General features: G+C 35.2%; 1 protein-coding gene and 1 pseudogene across 2 annotated transcripts; both read left to right on the forward strand.

The window, feature by feature from the left end:
- The first annotated feature begins 446 nt into the window (after positions 1-446).
- LOC145593800 (SWI/SNF complex subunit SWI3C-like) lies at positions 447-12,793 on the forward strand. Of its 2 annotated transcripts, none has more exons than XM_081650165.1 (10): positions 447-582; positions 679-756; positions 841-1,380; positions 1,673-2,208; positions 4,332-4,695; positions 4,810-4,880; positions 7,111-7,214; positions 11,269-11,318; positions 11,461-11,615; positions 12,121-12,793. In XM_081650165.1, exons 2-10 carry the CDS (start codon positions 738-740, stop codon positions 12,565-12,567), a joined length of 2,286 nt encoding a protein of 761 aa, XP_081506291.1. In that variant the 5' UTR covers positions 447-582; positions 679-737; the 3' UTR covers positions 12,568-12,793. The 2 variants fall into 2 exon arrangements, with proteins under 2 accessions (XP_081506291.1, XP_081506294.1); XM_081650168.1 differs by having other exon boundaries at positions 507-582; positions 688-756.
- A 2,378-nt stretch (positions 12,794-15,171) lies between these two features.
- Positions 15,172-15,714, forward strand: LOC145594458 (EG45-like domain containing protein pseudogene; annotated as a pseudogene).
- Positions 15,715-18,480: the final 2,766 nt, after the last annotated feature.

The raw sequence follows: 18,480 nt of genomic DNA on the forward strand, positions 1-18,480 counted from the left end.
TAGCCTTATGATTGGAAATTTGGAATGCACTCTCCCTTCCACTAGCCCAAGTTTGGTTTGGTGGACCGGTTTATCTATACTATTATGGTTTGATCTAGATTCGAACCCGCAACCTCTAACAAATAAAGTTTTGCACTTACTATCGAAACCAACTTTTATTAGTGTTTTAAGTTTCACATAATTAACATTATATATTCCTTTCAAATTAGAGGTTATTTAATTTATTTATTTTTTCACAAGATTAGAAAATAAATACATATGAGGTAAAAAAACCATAACATTTGAGGTAACACCCGAATCACACCCAGTTGAACATAATTATCAAATTAAAAAAGTTCAAAGTACAAAATAGCACTCCGAGGCATTACCCGGGACACACACTAGTGTATGACTAAAAAAACGATATACCCCTTTTACTGTTGATGTATACGATTGACATGCGTGTCAACAATTTTATTTTTCCCTTTTGGAGCTTTTCACTTTTACGCTGTACCCCTTCTCTCTCCTCCATTGAAGCGTCCTCTGAGTTCTCCATTGAGGCGGCTTTTGAGCTTTCTCTCCTTCATTGAAGCAGCTTCTGAGGTAAACAAAATTTTTTTCGTCTGTAATCATCAAATATGAATTTAGCAAACCTAGGGTTTAGTTTCACACATATTGTTGATTTGGTTGCCAATAAAGTCAATTTAGGGTTCTTTTAGCGTGGATTATTGAACTATTGGCCATAATTTGCTGCTACAATGCCAACTTCTCCATCAGGTAAAGTAAATTCACTCCATTTCATTTCTCTTTTGTCTGATAATGCTCTATTTTTTATATTATTGTTTCCACTAATTTGTGCAGACGCACGGCACAAAAGGCGGAAAGCAAGGGGGCCAAAAACCATGAAACGGCACCGTAGCGGTGATGAGGAAGAAGAAGACGAAGAAGAAGAGAACGAGGTTGCGGCAGAGGCAGATGAAGACGAGGACCTCCACCCTAACCCTAAGAATGCCCAAAATCCCAGAATTAGGGCAATATCTGGACCTGAAGTGATCTCTGGAAGTGGCATCCGAATCTCGGACTTCCCTGCTGCCATGAAGTATGATGTGAACAGGCCCCATTCGCTTGTGCTAGAAATTGCTGCTGCTGAGAGAGAAAGAGAAATCAAGGGGCAGGGGCAGTGTTTGGGTGGAGGTGCCAATTTGGAGAATATATCGTACGGGCAGCTTCAGGCATTGTCTGCTGTGCCAGCAGATAACCCTGCTCTTTTGGGTTTGGGTTTGGGTTCAGGTTCAGGGGACCAAGAGAGTTCAGTTGTGATTACTCCACCTCCCATTAGGGAAGGTAGGGGTGTGGTTAAGATGTTTTGGGACAGGCTTCATGTTCTCCCCTTTCACGCAGGTGTATTTCTTGCCTTTCTTCTCTCCAACAAAGTATCATTTTTTTTTTTGTTTGAGTTGCCTCTATGATCTATGTTCAGATGTGATTTCACTATTTTTGTTTTGGTCGTTTCCTCTATGATCTATATTAGGTTGTAATTTGCTGATAGGTACTCATCACTATTTGTTAGCTCAATAACAATATTATTCTAGCTAACCCAAGTTATTGCTTGGTTTTCTATGAAGTTGGTTCAATTGTTTATCACAATTCAATCTCATTTGTTGTTGACCTTTGGCTTCTTCTTCATCGACAGAGTGGTTTCAACCAACAACAGTGCACAGGTTGGAACGGCAAGTGGTGCCTCATTTTTTTTCTGGCAAGTCTGCTGAACACAATGCGGATAAATATTTGGATTGTCGTAATCTAATTGTTGCCAAATACATGGAAAACTTGGAGAAGAGGTTATCAATTGGGGATTGTCAAGAATTGGTTGTTGGTGTTGATCACGAAGATCTCAGCCGAATCTTCCGTTTCCTTGATCATTGGGGGATCATTAACTATTGTGCTCCTTCGCCTCCTCAGGAGTCTTGGAGTTTTGAGTCGTATTTGAGAGAGGATTCAAATGGCGAAGTTCATGTGCCATCAGTTATGTTGAAGTCCATTGATAGTTTAATCAAGTTTGACCTTCCAAAATGTAGGTTGAAGCCTTGTGATTTGCCCTCGTCATTTCCCTCAACTTCCCCTGATCTTGCTGACTTGGACAGTAGAGTACGGGAGATGTTATCGGAAAGTGACTGTAATTTTTGCTCTCAGCCCCTGTTAACTGCATATTATCAGTCAATTAAGGAGGTAAATTGCATTTTTTTCATTTTTTTTTGGCTATCATAGTTACCTTGCATTTATAATTTCTGATTTTTGGCAATCATGGTTACCATTTATGCTATAATGAGGCACAATCTTTCAATTTTATTCATATGCACTTTAGCTTTGCGATTTTATGCTACTCCTTTTATTAATTGAAAGGTACAATACGTACTCTTATTTTCTGTTACCAAAATGGAGGAACTCCTTGTGAAAAAGTATCTATATCATAGCCCTATTATGTTAATTGGTCAAAATATAATGAGGGATGGACTTTGTTAAATCATTTAATATAGTAATTAAAGAACTGCACTTGAATTTGAGTCATCTGGATGTTTTTTGGTCCATTTTGCTGACATTTGTAGCAGAATTTAGAATAACTAATTCTAAGTTTTATGTCAAATCAACTTTAGAAAGATAGTAGTGAAAGGGAATGTGACATATATATGATAAAAAGATACAATAAATTCCAGCTGTTTGATTTAAGGGGGTGTCTGGTTTCACCTTAAGAATGTAATCAAGAAATGGAAACAGATGAAAACCCTTCCATTATACATGTTGTATGTTGGGTATTCTAAGTAAATAGGAATTATTGTTGTTTGGTTAGTGTAATAATGATCCCCCCAACAAAAAAAAAAAAGTTATCAACCATCCTTACCTAGTACTCTCTCCTCCTCATCTTACCTGTCAACTTGATCAATGCTTACACCAACTTCAATGCTTCCGCTGGAATTTTTTTCACAAGATCCAGATTGGTCATTGTACATCAAACATCAGACTGCTGATTTGCATATGGTGGCTTCTTGCCCTCTAATTTTAACGAAATAAATAGATGAATAGTTGTTTGATAAATAAAGTTTTCAACTCTTTTTTATTTCCTTTTTAAAAAAACTCAGAATAAGCATCTACATCCAAGCACTGAGCCACTGACCATGGTTGATTAAGAGTCCAAGTGGGAGGGATACTTGAATACATTTTATTGATGAAGGAAGGGCTTGCATTAAAGGAGGGAAAAAAAAACATCTTTGCGTATTTGAAGTCATATTGATGTTAATGATGCTTGTTTTAGTTTCTTTGGTTTAGTGTTTGACCCACCTCGATCTCATGGGGTACCCATGACTTGGTGTCGCCAACCAAGCTAACATGAGCTGTTTCAACTCTCACCTCTTTATTATACTCCACGAACTATTCCATGTTCAAGATGGAGTTCAATTATTTATTAAATCCCATGACCTTTACATCTTTAATTACCAAAGTGGTGCATATACATGTGCATGCCATTGGGTTGCTTGCTAGTTTTGTTTTCTAGGGTCATGCTCCCTTGACTTTCTTTAAATTGACTCTTTTGTTGTGAATAAAGAAACCCCATAATTTAGACTATTTCTATAGGGCTATGCACCATGCTAAGCTTAGTAAATGGTTTAACTGACCCTAAAACATAGACATGCTTTTAGAAGCCTCAATCTGTTTTGGCTATACCCTGGATCTGCCAGGGACGTATTGAGGAAAAATGGACTAGATGGAAAAAGAGTTATCCCAAGCTTTAGTGCTTGTAACCTGTCCTCTTTCTAAACTGGTGACTGCAACATACTTTTCGGTACTTGTCCTAGAAGACTTAGAAGCATGATTATGGGGCTATAGATTGTGATTCATTGCTGAACTCTACTGTAATGTGAATTGTATCAAGGAAGAGGCCTATTATAATCTATGGTTCAAGTTTTAAGATAACAAAGGTGAGTTTTGTATTACAAAATGCCATGTAAAGGGAAAGGAGTAATAATTTATCACTGTAAGCCTTGTCCTTAGCAGGTCACTAAGTTGAAAGAAGCTTCCTGCATAGCAAGTTATGGCCTTGTACATATATCTTTTACATTTCTAATTGCTGGTTCTATGTGGGTAATGAATTAGAGAAGAGGAAAAAACATGATGAGCCTGTTTCTTTTTACTGGCATGTTTGACTTAAAGATATGCCTGATATATTATCTTTTTTAAATTCCACTTGATGAATCCAAGACCCTTTATATCCGTGCCATTTTTTCGGAGGTGGCATGGCCTTGTTGTTTGTCTTAGTTTCATGCAATTTTCTTCACCTAATAATCTTTCGTCAACAGGGTGATACAATGCTGTGTTCTAATTGCTACCATGAAGGGAGGCTTATTATTGGTCATTCAAGCATGGATTTCACTAAGATAGATCCTTCAAAAGAATATGGTGATCAAGATGGAGATACTTGGACTGATCAGGAAACACTTCTACTTCTTGAGGCACTTGAAATGTTTAATGATAGCTGGAATGAAATAGCTGAGCATGTTGGAACTAAGTCAAAGGCACAATGCATTCTTCACTTTCTTCGTTTGCCCGTAGAGGATGGCTTACTAGAAAAAGTTGAAGTTCCATGTTCCTCTGGTCAAACTAATGGGTCGGTTATGGACAATCATGGTAGACCGTGTCTGAATGAAAATGGCGTTTCTTCAGGTTTTTATACTCCTTGTGTATTTCCTCATGTAATCATTGCTCTCTTGCAATATCTGCATTTGTTTTGTTTCATGAAACTCAATGTTAATACACACCCATATGTCATCGGTTCAGGACCTCAGGAGCATGATTCTTCTGAAAATAGGTTTCCATTCGTAAATTCTGAAAATCCTGTCATGGCCATGGTATGTGCATACTGTTCGTTTTTACTTGCTTTAGTTCTGATTTTTCTTTCTTGCGTAACAATCAAAATACAAATGGCTTTCCCATACATTATTCTGTGCGCATATTTCATTCTTATGGATTAATTTGCATGTATATGCTTTAGGGAGAAAGTCTCCACCCCCGCTGTCCCCCCCGCGGAAATACTAAATGATTTGATCTAGACCTATTTAATGGGGCAGGTCAGGGGTGTGGTCAGATCTTAATGGGGCAGGTCAGGGCGGGCCTTGATAAACATTTAAATAGATCTGGGCAGGTCTAGGGTCATCTGCCCTGTCCTGTTTTGGACTTAAATAGGCTTCTTGAATTGTTATAAAAACAAAAAAAAACTTTTCAACACCTAGGCCCTATTCACTTCACCTTAAAAAAATAATATACAGTACAGCAAAAATAATTTCAGTGCAGTAAAAATAATTTCAGTTTAGTAAACTTAAATAAGAAATATAATAGAAAATCAGTAAAAATAATTTCAGTTTAGCAAAAATAATTTCAGTTCAGTAAAAATAATTTAAGTTAAACAAAAATAATTTCAATTTAGTAAAAATAATTTCAGTTCAGAAAAAATAAGGTGAAGTAAACGGGCCTTAAATTGGTGTTAATTAGAATTTTTAACATTGAGTCATGATAAACTTGTTGCTCAGCTCTCACACAAATAGGAGAGAGAAGCTCTGCTGAAAACACATCAATGGCTGAAGAGGCGACGACAAGGGTTTTTTTTGGTTCTGTTTTCTCTCTCCTACATACTCTTGTTACTTTTTTTTTTTTCTCTTCCTCTAGTATTTTTCAGAATATTCCAACTCTTAATTCCAAACTAAGTTCATCTATAATAAATAATTAATACATAAAAAGAATTCGTCGGTTTTAGTGTTTCATCACCTTTCATGTATTATTTTCTCATTGGAGTTAAGAAAATCGAAATCTGAAAACCTTTCAGATCATAGATACATAGATTAGAATCTTAAAGGCATTTAAAGTGGGAGTTCTGGGGGTCATTAACAAAGAGAGAGCTGTTAGATAAAATTAGTTAAACCTTAACATATACTAAAAAACATTAACCCTTCTCAACAACATATCTCCATGTATCACATATCGTTTGTATGTGTGCACCTGCAAAATTTTAACGACAAAATTAAAAATCAAAATAAGCACAATTTGAACTTGGGATTGGGTGAATGACTAATAGTTTAAACGACAAAAACATTAGCCTTCGTTTTTGTTGTTTAAACTTTTTTGGCTACCTTTTCCTTTTACTAGAAAGTGGAACCTATATTACAAAACTAGAATTTTAGAAATATGAAAAGTGCTTACTTTTTTGGCCTCAATGAAAAAGTTGCTAATTATTATTGTTATATGTGCTCCTATAAAATAACAAGTAAAACCCACTTACGTTAAATCAGCGTGATCTATTTTAGTAATAGTTAAGTGATATGAGCGAAGGTGAGTTGAAACTTCATGTCTAAAACCTATTCATCTAAAGATTTTTAAAAAATTGATGTATTGATGAAACTAACTGAGTATTGTGTAGATATGTTAGTTTATAAAGTTTGTCTCTCTTTCTCTTTTATATTTATTTTATTTATTTATTTATTTTTATATAATTATTTCGAAATGATATTTTGATTTTTGGTGGGTTAAATAAAATCGAGGATAGGTTCAAGGGTTATGAAACAGAATTAGGAGTAAGGAGTGAACCTTTAAGAGCTTGCTCCGATCCATTACCAACCCATATAAGGCCGCTCTATGTGAAATTGACATATGTGTCCACAATTTTATTTTTCCCTTTGGAGCTTTTTAACCCATATAAGGCCGCCCCAATAAAAGCTTTACCCTTTTACAAGATTTACCGTCTCTCCCGTCTATGATAGTGCTGGGGTAGGGGCCTTAGTTGGGCCCCGGTCCTTTGAACAGGTCTAGTTTGAAGTATTTGAAAAACTTTGATTTTCTTTATCCCCCCCCTTAATTTAGAAGTTGGTTTACCATCTTGATATATTGACAATGACACACATCATAATCCTCTTTAATTCTTTTTTCTTTTTTTTTTTTTTTTTTTATTTATTTATTATTTTTTTTTTTTCTATACCCTAAATTTTTTTGTTATTTAATGTTTTAACTTGTTTGGAGTTAACATTCTAGTGATTTTGTTTCTTTGGCTTCATAGGTTCTGATCTCTGATCTGTAGTGTACATTTTCCAGGTTGCTTTTTTGGCTTCTGCTGTAGGTCCTAGAGTTGCTGCTGCTTGTGCTCATGCTTCTTTGGCAGCCCTTGCGGAGGATGATGGATTATTGCATGGTAATAGGTGAGTGTGTCTTCATATTTATCTGTTTTATTTTCACTTATGTTTTCATATTTTAAGACGAAGTGTTTCCCATAATTTCATAAGCTCTTCAATCATCAATAACATAATACTAAAAGAGACACCGGGAGTGACACGTGTCACACCATGGTGCTGCTTATTCCCTCCAAAACTCTCCTTCCCTTTTTGGTTAATATTTTACTATTATAGAGTATAGTATAGCTATAAAATAAATGTTGTGTTTAACAGCTGCTTTTTTCGATATAAAGGATTAAAGGTGATATATTATTTGTAATTTTGTGTATGTTTATACTTTTGCTAATAATTTTAGTGGAGATTTTAATTTGTTGTCGATTGATTTTTGATGTTTATTAAAAATGCATTTATAAATAATTATTCACTAATATGGCCACTAGACCTACCCCCCCCCCCCTCGACTAATTAATCCATTTTTTAGATAATTTTTTGCTTTGCCTATTAATATAGATTATGACATTATAATTTCTATATATTTGATGTGTATGTTTTATCAAATTTTATTTGTTGGATATAATTAATTTTCTTTAAAAAATTAGACTTATTATGCATGGCACGGGCTTTAAGCTAGTATTTAACAATAGTAATCTTGTATTCAAATTTCAAATTACATGTGCAACTAAAGAAGCGTTATGGAAGGACACATTAAATATTTTATTTATGTTAATAAGAAATTTCACTTCAGTTCAGCTCTAATAAGTTCGGATCCTAATTTCTTTTATAAACAATTCATTTCAGCTCTATTCAGTTCCATTATCTTAAACAATTCATTTCAGCCCCAATCAGTTAGTTCATTTGTTGCAACATTTGCCATTATGGGGTGGTTCACATTTCTTGCAACAAACTTATTTTTTCCTTATTTGGAAACTTTTTCTTGTCAAAATGACTAATATACCCTTACTTTAAAATTTTTAACACATAATGCTACACATAATTACAACCCATTATGACCTTAATCTAAATTAATTATCTATGAGATTCCACCCAAATAATCAGCCCCATTATCTTTCTCTCTCCTCCTCCATCTCTCATTTCATCTTCTTCATCTCTCATCTTTTATAATCCAATAAATGGTTCGTCAGATTTTCTTCAGATTTGGTTGTTAGTGGCTTTGGTGGGTCGTCGTGGTGTCGTGGTTCATCGTTCTTAGTGGATTTGGTGGTTTGTCGGGATCGGTTGTTTTTTGCTTTTTGGTGGCTTGTCGGTGGTTTCTTCTGATGGGTGGGTTCGGTGGTTTCGTTGGGGGGATTTGGTAGTTTTGGTGGTGTCGGTTTCGTTGGGTGGATCTGGTGGTACGGTTGTGGCATTGGTGGTTTCGGTAGTGTTGGTCGTGTCGGTGGTTTCGCAGGGATGGAGGAGGGGTTTTAGTGGTTTCGTGGGTTTGGTGGCGTGGATCTGGGTGGTTTTGGTGGTTTCGGGTGTACTAGATCTAGTGGTTTAGTTAGTGTTGGTGGTGTCGGTGGTTTTGCAGGGGTGGAGGGGTGGTATTGATGATTTCGTGGGTTTGGTGGCACAAGTCGTTCTGGGTGATGGTTGTGGGTGGCATGCGTTTGTTGGTGGTGGTGCTGGACTTTGGTTGTTTAATTGCTTTTTTAGTTGGATTAATTATTCACCCTTTCTCTTCCTTAGTTACATCATTTGCATGCTCGTATTTTTTCATTAAGTATGCTTAAAAAGTTTTGACTTGGGAACCGTGCTACCCCCTTTGTTGCAAGAAATAAGAAACAGAGGGAGTATAAAACATCAATTTTTTATTATTTATGTATACAATTTATACTCTATGGTGGAAATAAAAAAAAAACAAGGGACACCAGGAAATCACATGTGTCATTGCTGGTGTGTATTTTAGTGCTCCTTTCGTCCCTTAATACAAGGTTATATTTTTTGACATTATTACCCCCTTTTTTGATGAGTTGTATTATTTTTTCCTTTACTTTTTTTTGTAGTTTTAACATCAATTTCCAACACTTTCTCTCTCTACCTCTTTAATTATTTCCAACTACTTTTTCTTTCTTTCTATCTCACTCTAACCCCACATGCACATATCTATTTTTAATCATTGGTTTTAAAGAATTTACAAGTTTCTTGATTCCCGTGCAAAAACCAAAAGACGCTTTGTATTAAGGGATGGAGGGAGTATATATTATTGATTGATTTAACTTCTTCCCCCCACCCCTCGTACCCCATGCTTTTTTAAAGGAATATTTCTTTAGTTGGTTATCCCCCATTAAAATTCATAATTATTCGACCTTTGGATGAATAATGGTCCTAATTGAGTTTTAACTCTCGTGATTTCTGAAACTAAGGGTGTGATGCCCTTTCCAATTTTTATTTTTATTTTTATTATTTTTTTTTTAAAAAAAGAACTATGGGTATGATGAGGCTTAGTGAAAATGAATGAAGAAATTATGCAAGTTTTCTTGTTATGTCATATCATAGAACAACTTTCTTTTACTTTTGTGAATGGTGAAAATTCATATGTTTTGATGATTGGAATTGTGAAAGGGCAAGTTTACTTGAAACAGATACAGGTGTTTTCATGAAAAAGGATCTGTGTTACGGTAAGAATATGTTGAAGATTCTTATTGGTCTGGGAAAATGGAAAGGATGAATTGGAAGAGTGTGTGTTTGTTGCTTCATGATTTAGGCATTTACGGGGAGTTTGATTCGCAAAGGGGAAAGGAAATGGCATCAAGAAAGGGATAGAAGAAGAAAGGTAGAATTTTTTTTTGATGTCTTATGTTGTTTAGGTTAACAATATAATATCATCCTCCCTTCTTTCTCTCACTGGTCACCACCGCGCTCCCTCTTTCTTTCTTGGCACTGGAAGCTTCTCTTCCTGAGTTCCTTCTTACTAAATTCGGGGTGGATGGTGGGTGTTAGGGTAGGTAGTGGGTAGTTGGGGGCTATTAAGGGGGTAGTTTTGTGGGTCTTGTGTGAAGGGTAAGTGAAACCTTTTTTTAGGGGGGGGGGGGGTGGGAATGGATGTGGAGGACTCTGGAGGTAAGGATAGGGTAAAGGAATTGATAGATTTGCCTAAAAGAAAAAGACATGAGGGAATTAACCTACTTGATTCTCTTACCCTTTCATGTAGACCTCAAATTAAATACCCCCCTAAAGTTTTTTGAAAGTTGAGTTCTCTCTATGAATTTTTAGAAATGTCTGTTGATCGATTTAATACTTAATGTGTTCTTAGCTCCATTTTTCTGTTCTGCTCATAAAACTGCAAATTGGGGTGGGTACATAATCGTCATGGTGAATTTTAATGATGTTATTGACTGTCCATTAGGCATTAGCTATCATTGAAGTTTGAACCTAGAAAAGAGCTACAATGATGACTGCAAATTGTTTAAAATGAACTAAGGTGATTCCATTTTTGAATACTTCAAGTGTTCTTAATTTCATTTTTCTGTTCTGCTCCTAAAATTGCAAATTGTGGGGTGGGTGCTAAATCATCACGGTGACTTTTGATGATGTCATTGACTGTCCATAAGTTATCATTGAAGCTTGAAGGTAGAAATTTGAATCTGACGCTTAGATTTAAAAAGTGTGCCTAGGTGCAAGGTGAGTCAAGGTGCAGAGATAAATCACCTTAAAAATGAAAGGTGTGGCTCTAGAAGGCGAGCCAAGGTGCATGCCTTTCCTCTTCTTCAACGAGGCGCTAGGCGATGTGCCTGGGCCGTCTTTCATTCGGATGCATGTGAAAAAGTAGACCTGATATTAATTGAAAGACAAACATAAAATTTCATCAAATTAATGCTACAGATGCCCTTAATATATAATTCGAGCAAAGACCCTCAATCAATTACAAAAAAACCCTAAATTTCAAATCTTTTAGCAATTATCATTGCTGAATTGCTGGCTGTCACAGAGATTGTATATTTCTATGGTTTCTATTGTTTTGTCCTTTGTCAAAGTTTAATACCCTCTATTATTTTTTTTGGATGGGTGGTTGGCTTACTTTTATTCATATCGTATTATATTTTTTAATAAATTTTTTGATCATTATATAATATTGAAGGATGGATTCAGATGAAGGTCCTGTGCAGAGAGAATTCAGTGAGCTGAAAGGTAAGGTGTTGCTTTATCTTCTTTTCTTCTACTCTTCTAAAACTTTTGGATGAATGAATTTTTTATTGATATACTAGTAAATAGGGACTCTTTTTCTTGATATTGTATTTGAATTTGACCAAACAAAGTTCTTGGGATCTAGACAAATTAAATTCAGAAGCATCTTCATTATCTGCCGAGAAAGTCAAATGTGCTGCAAAAGCTGGTCTTGCTGCTGCAACAATGAAAGCAAAATTGTTTGCAGACCATGAAGAGCGGGAGATACAGAGGCTGTCTGCTAATATTATAAATCATCAGGTATTAGTGTCCTTGAACTTTTTGTTTCCAATTCTAATTTGCCTATGTTAATTTCATGAACAAAATAAGACAGAGTCTGATAGCTGGATTTTGGTGATTATGGCTGAATTTAGTATTTTGATGCCATAAAGAAGACTATGTAATTGTCCAAAACAAGCTTGTTAGCTCTATTGCTTTGATGTGTTAGAGCCTAAATTTATTCTTCTATATGACCCCTTTTCCAAAAGTCTTTCCTTGGAACTTGGTCAATTGGAAAGTTATTAAATTTGAAGTAGCATGCAACAAGGCTTTTTGTTGTGTATCCAAATATTATGTTGATTTTCTCTGTTGGGTAAACATTGTTTTCGTATTGTGAAAGGCAAAGTCCAGATTAGCCTTGCAAATACACTTTTGATTATCAGCTAATAAATTAGGGATTTAATCTTGTGGAGTTTGAGTATCTTATGTTGTTATTTTCCTTTTACAATTCCTGTGAAAATATAAGCAATATTTTGTGGTGAAGCAGTTGAAGAGATTGGAATTGAAGCTGAAGCAATTTGCCGAAGTGGAGACCTTATTAATGAAGGAATGTGAACAAGTTGAGAAAACAAGGCAAAGGCTGGCTGGGGAAAGGGCTCGTGCTTGTACAACTAGATTTGGAACCAGTGGAGTTCCTTCACCAATAAATTTGTCTGGTCAAGTTAATAATAATATCAACAGTAAACCACCATCAGCATCACCGTCACAGCCTGGGGTTTCTGGTTATGCCAATAGCCAAATGAACCATCCACAGATGTCTTTCGTACCACGTCAGCAAATGTTCTCTTTTGGGCCTCGCTTGCCGCTTTCAGCCATACAACCTTCTTCCTCAGGGATGCCGTCAAGTGTCATGTTTGGTGCTCAAGGGAGTGGCCAGTCTTTGAGTCATCAAATGTTGCGACCTGTAACAGGGACTAGCACAGGCATGGGTTAATGTCATGGCAAGAGATGTAATTGTTTGTATTTGATTTGCCTATCAGTCAAACTTAAACAGGCTTATTGTCCTGACATGCTTATGACAATGTTTTTGGTTGGGGGTGCTTTCGTCAAGTCAGATTTCTGCTGGGAATCTTTGTCTTGGGAACTTTCAGCTAAAATTCAACTTTGGTAATGTGGATTTGATATGCAATTGGTTCTGTGGCAGCAATTCTTTTCTTGTATCTTGCATTCTTACTCAGTTCCTCTCGCTATTATTTTGCTATTATCTTGTTCAAAGTCTAGAAATGTAGAATTGATTAAGATGAATTACACCGGAATGCTGTGTAGTTTCTAATCATTCCATTGTCGTGTGCTTGTTCAGCAAGCAACTGAGGTTTATAAAGTTGGCATGTATTCGATTGCTTTCCAAAATTTTATTGCGTCAAAAAAAGATATTACTGGTGAAGTGTAGTAGATAAAGGATTTTAGATCTGAAATCATGCTTATCATGCTTGAGGTTTGGACTTGTATCCCCCGTCCCCGGATCCCCCTCCCTTAAATCTCTAGGTAATGTTGCATGCAAATTTGGCGGCATTTGTTGTGATATCATATAGTACTTCACTATTTGACTGCAAGCTAATAGAACATTTAACATCATTTTTTTTTTGTTCTTTTTTTCTTTCTTATTGTTCCAGAGTGACATCATATACACGTCAGGGTTTGGTGTGCGGTGGCTGGGTTTATTTTCTGTTCTTTGCTTTCTGTGTTGCTGTGCTTTTCTCTTTTAGTTTCTTATTAAAGCTTTCCCCTCTCGTTCACAAAAAGTAATTAAAAAAAATAAAAAGATCTTCATTTAGTTGCCAAAAAAATATGTTCATTTACTATAATCTGAACAAACTTGTATTTACTCGTTTTAGGGGCAAGGTTTTTGGACATTTATAGGCTTGATAGTTGGAAGGTCTATTTTGAAAAGAGATTACTAACTGTTATATGTTCATTTAAATGTTGGTATATGTTCATTTACAAAAAACGAGTGTTTACTTCGATAGACGCTCCACAACATAAACGATCCTAAGTTTTAAAAAAAATTAGTTTAGTTTGTTGTACATATATTAATGAAAATGATAGGTAACTTTCAGTTCAGTTAAGTTCGTCTTATATTAATTTCCTTCTCTTATAAAATATTCAGTTAGTTCACTCCAGCTCAGCTCAGTTCAGTTCAGTCAATCAGAACAGGTCCTAATGGAAAAAAGAAATGATAAGCTCAAAAATGAGAGTCCAACAATAGATCTCCAACTCTTGAATCAAATTACAAATGAATGTGAATTAAAGTAAGTTATTGTTTCATGTTCACTTCCACTCCCTACAATGCTCATTTTATCATAATTTTAATTCACATGATTCTCATACCCAAAACAATTAAGAGAGTAGGAAAAAAAAAAAAAATCTAAATCAGAATACTATGTGTAATTTTTTTCCCATTAGATTTTAAATAAGTGTAATTTTTTTTTTAGGAAAAATGAAAACTATTAATCCCACCTTTGAGTTTTCTTCTCAAAACAATTCTACCTTTTTAAAATCCCAAAACAATCCCACCTTAGGAACGTTCGGATCACACACTAGTTATACAAACAGTTGATGAGTTGAATATAATTATCAAATTAAAGAAGTATAAAGTACAAACTAGTAATCCGAGACATCACCCGGGACACACACTAGTGCAGTGGCGGATTGAGGGTTACTTAGTGGGGTCCCTTGACCCCACTTGAATATTAAAAAAAAAAATTCTTGTTGAATAATTTTTTTACATATAAAAATTACCTATATTTTTAACCGAATGACCCCATAAAAATTTGTCAAATGCATTTTGACCCCGTGAAATATTATTTCTGGATCCGCCACTACACTAGTGACTAATTAAATTGAATCACAACAGGATAAATACAAACTAATTTTCTAGAGCTGGCAATCTTTGACACGACACGACCGAAACCGGCACGACACGAACACGAAGTTACTGAGAGAAAACACGAAGTCGACACGACACGACACGACACGAAATCAACCCGAACACGACCCGTTTAGATAAAGTGGTCAAATTATGCATTTATCTTGCATTTTACATAGTTTTTGATAGATTTTATGAACAACACGAAATTGACACGAGACCAAACACGAACACGACACGACACGACTTTTTGCCATTTCCCTTGTCCAATGAATCTATTATAATGCAGTCATCAAAGCTCAAGTTTTCAATTTGTTTTAATTAAGGAAGACTAAAAGTTATGGTTGCTTGGCTAGCAACACTCAAACTTCATAAGTTAAACGAGGTCATCATTGAACGTTACTACGTACCATTCTACTAGTTTTATGTAAAAGCTTAGATTTTTTTTTGATGGATGTCATGTAGTACTGCATCCTTATGCAATCCTACAATTACACGTGATTACGTCCAAGAACTATGCAAAAAGCTACTAAATTAAGAAAACCTCTTTATCTCCTGGCCTATAAATAAGGCATTGCTTTGCTTATAATTTTTCATGCAAATAATTTAGCTTCAAATTAAAGATTATCATTTCACAGTTTACATAATCCTAGAATATATAATCAACTAGAAATGTCTATAACTAATCTTACTCGCTCTATGTTCTTTGTGGCAATTCTTGCATGTTTTGCTTCAGTTGCATTTGGTGTTGCTGGAACTGCCACATTTTACACAGTTTACACACGTAAGCATATACAATCTTCTTCATCAAATAAATTTTCAAGAATTCAAGAAATGTTTTGTATATACAAGTAGTTCTTATTAGATGGTTCAAATTTATTGAGAATATATAATGCTATGCCATGCACATATATATAGAGTTGTATGTAACACCACATGTACTTGTATTATGTGAACAGCATCGGCATGCTATGGGTACCAAGAGCAAGGGACAATGATAGCCGCGGTAAATCCAGCTCTCTTTAACAACCGGGCTGCCTGTGGAACTAGGTATCGAGTTACTTGCACCGGTGCCAATTGTCGTGGTGGTAGTGTTACTGTAAGAGTTGTAGACCTTTGCCCTGGTTGTCCAATTCGTCGATTTGATCTATCCAGGGAGGCCTTCGCTGCCATTGCTAATCCTGATGCTGGCGTAATTAACATTGAGTATACCCGGTAAGTCATGCATGTTCTTCTCTCAATGTTAGTTGTGCAATAATATAACTTATATTGAGTACATTAGCTTCTATTTCAACATTTTTTAAACAAGAGTAACAGAAAATCAGATTTCAAATCTTCAATTAACAAGTTGAAAGTATAATTACAGAGAATCAATTTTGTACTCAATTAAAAAAGAATATATAGTGTTTGCATGAAATTGTATTTGAACATTATACTTATAAAATGCTGTTTTGATCGTTTCTCTAATAGGGTTTGAATTGAAGCACGTATTGAAGCTCGGAGAACGTCAAGCAGTACAATAAAGGGCCTAATTGAGAGTGTCGCATAATGTACATTTCATAGATGATAAGTGTGTTTATATAATAAATAAGTGAAGAGATGGACTACACACAGCAAATCACTCGTATTTTCTTACCTTTTTTATTTATTTATTATTATTATTATTATTATATATATATATATATATATATATATATATATATATATATATATATATATATAATAAAACTAGTTTGGTGTCCCGTGCGATGCTCGGGTTGTTTATTGAATTTTAAGATATTTTGTTATTTAAATTATGAAATAGGCATGTAATGACGACTAAAAATAAGATTGTAAAAAAGTTTGGTTTAAAAAATTATATAATAAAATAGCAAAGTAAGATTAAAACACTATTAGAAATTTCTAAAAATTAGCGAAAATAAATAAAACAAAAAACTTGTTCTAAGCCCGTTGGGTTGACCTGAACTTGAAATTTGGGCTAGCGTTGACTGACTCAAAATGACCTGTGACTTGACCCGATTGACAGTCTACAAACAGTAATAAAATCATATTTGATTGTGAAGTATTTTATTTCAATTGATTAGAATAAATTATAAAAGAATGTTGTACGCTTTGAACTTCTTCATCTGCTCCAAAAAAAATAATGACATAAAAATAAATTTATATGATAACTTATTTATTTGGTGTCTATATATGTAGCGAAATGTTTGGTGAAAAGTTGAAATGTCAAGTGTTGCTTTCTCGTGGTTTGGCTAAACTTATAATTTATTTTTGTACTTGTGAAATAATGGTATTTTATTGGAAATAAAACTCTAAATCAATAATTTTATCCTCTATAAATTTTCAAAGATTTTATTGAAAATAAAATTCTAAACTTAGATTTTTTAATCTACAAATCTATCCAAGTTAATATATTAATAAAAAAAAAACAATTTTTTTTATTCATAAAAAATATATCTAAATAAATCTTATGTGTCATACGAAATATTTTTTTTATTCATAAAAAAAATATCTAAATAAATCTTATGTGTCATACGAACATTTAAATGTTGACTACGTGGCGAGACACTAGATAAAAACTTAAAACGCCAAGTGTCACTATCTCATGATCTGGTTAAAAGTTTAGCTTTTCATACAAGTATTAGTTATGTGGTAATTGTAATAAGATGATTAATTTCAACATGCTTTCTTCTCTTTCCTATCTCCAAAACCCTAGCCTCTATTGTTAAATTATGAAGGGGCTTGCATCGGTTTCAACCGGTGGAAAGCCCTTATCCATGTTTCTTTAAAGTTTTTTTTAGGTATAATAATGCTTCCTCCTTTGGGAGGAACTTTTCTCCCACAGTTTTAGGGATTCAGGGTTCAGGGTTATAGGGTTTAGGGTTTAGGGGTTCAGGTTTAGGGGGATAGGGTTTAGGGGTTCATGGTTCAAGGTTTAAGGGTTTAGGGTTTAGGGTTTAGGGTTTAGGGTTTAGGGGTTTAGGGTTTAGGGTTTAGGGTTTAGGGGTTTAGGGTTTAGGGTTTAGGGTTTAGGGTTTAGGGTTTAGGGTTTAGGGTTTAGGGTTTAGGGTTTAGGGTTTAGGGTTTAGGGTTTAGGGTTTAGGGTTTAGGGTTTAGGGTTTAGGGTTTAGGGTTTAGGGTTTAGGGTTTAGGGTTTAGGGTTTAGGGTTTAGGGTTTAGGGTTTAGGGTTTAGGGTTTAGGGTTTAGGGTTTAGGGTTTAGGGTTTAGGGTTTAGGGTTTAGGGTTTAGGGTTTAGGGTTTAGGGTTTAGGGTTTAGGGTTTAGGGTTTAGGGTTTAGGGTTTAGGGTTTAGGGTTTAGGGTTTAGGGTTTTAGGGTTTAGGGTTTAGGGTTTAGGGTTTAGGGTTTAGGGTTTAGGGTTTAGGGTTTAGGGTTTAGGGTTTAGGGTTTTTAGGGTTTAGGGTTTAGGGTTTAGGGTTTAGGGTTTAGGGTTTAGGGTTTAGGGTTTTAGGGTTTAGGGTTTAGGGTTTAGGGTTTAGGGTTTAGGGTTTAGGGTTTAGGGTTTAGGGTTTAGGGTTTAGGGTTTTAGGGTTTAGGGTTTAGGGTTTAGGGTTTAGGGTTTAGGGTTTAGGGTTTAGGGTTTAGGGTTTAGGGTTTAGGGTTTAGGGTTTAGGGTTTAGGGTTTAGGGTTTAGGGTTTAGGGTTTAGGGTTTAGGGTTTAGGGTTTAGGGTTTAGGGTTTAGGGTTTAGGGTTTAGGGTTTAGGGTTTAGGGTTTAGGGTTTAGGGTTTAGGGTTTAGGGTTTAGGGTTTAGGGTTTAGGGTTTAGGGTTTAGGGTTTAGGGTTTAGGGTTTAGGGTTTAGGGTTTAGGGTTTAGGGTTTAGGGTTTAGGGTTTAGGGTTTAGGGTTTAGGGTTTAGGGTTTAGGGTTTAGGGTTTAGGGTTTAGGGTTTAGGGTTTAGGGTTTAGGGTTTAGGGTTTAGGGTTTAGGGTTTAGGGTTTAGGGTTTAGGGTTTAGGGTTT

This window comes from Chenopodium album, chromosome 19, assembly GCF_948465745.1.
Source record: "Chenopodium album chromosome 19, dcCheAlbu1.1, whole genome shotgun sequence".
In the NCBI taxonomy this organism is placed as follows: domain Eukaryota; kingdom Viridiplantae; phylum Streptophyta; class Magnoliopsida; order Caryophyllales; family Amaranthaceae; genus Chenopodium; species Chenopodium album.

Bases quoted from the DNA above. Each gene is read 5' to 3' on its own strand.
- LOC145593800 (XM_081650165.1), top strand. The intron at 1,381-1,672 runs GTGTATTTCTTG...CTTCATCGACAG, and splicing joins TGTTCTCCCCTTTCACGCAG to AGTGGTTTCAACCAACAACA. The intron at 11,616-12,120 runs GTATTAGTGTCC...GTGGTGAAGCAG, and splicing joins CTAATATTATAAATCATCAG to TTGAAGAGATTGGAATTGAA.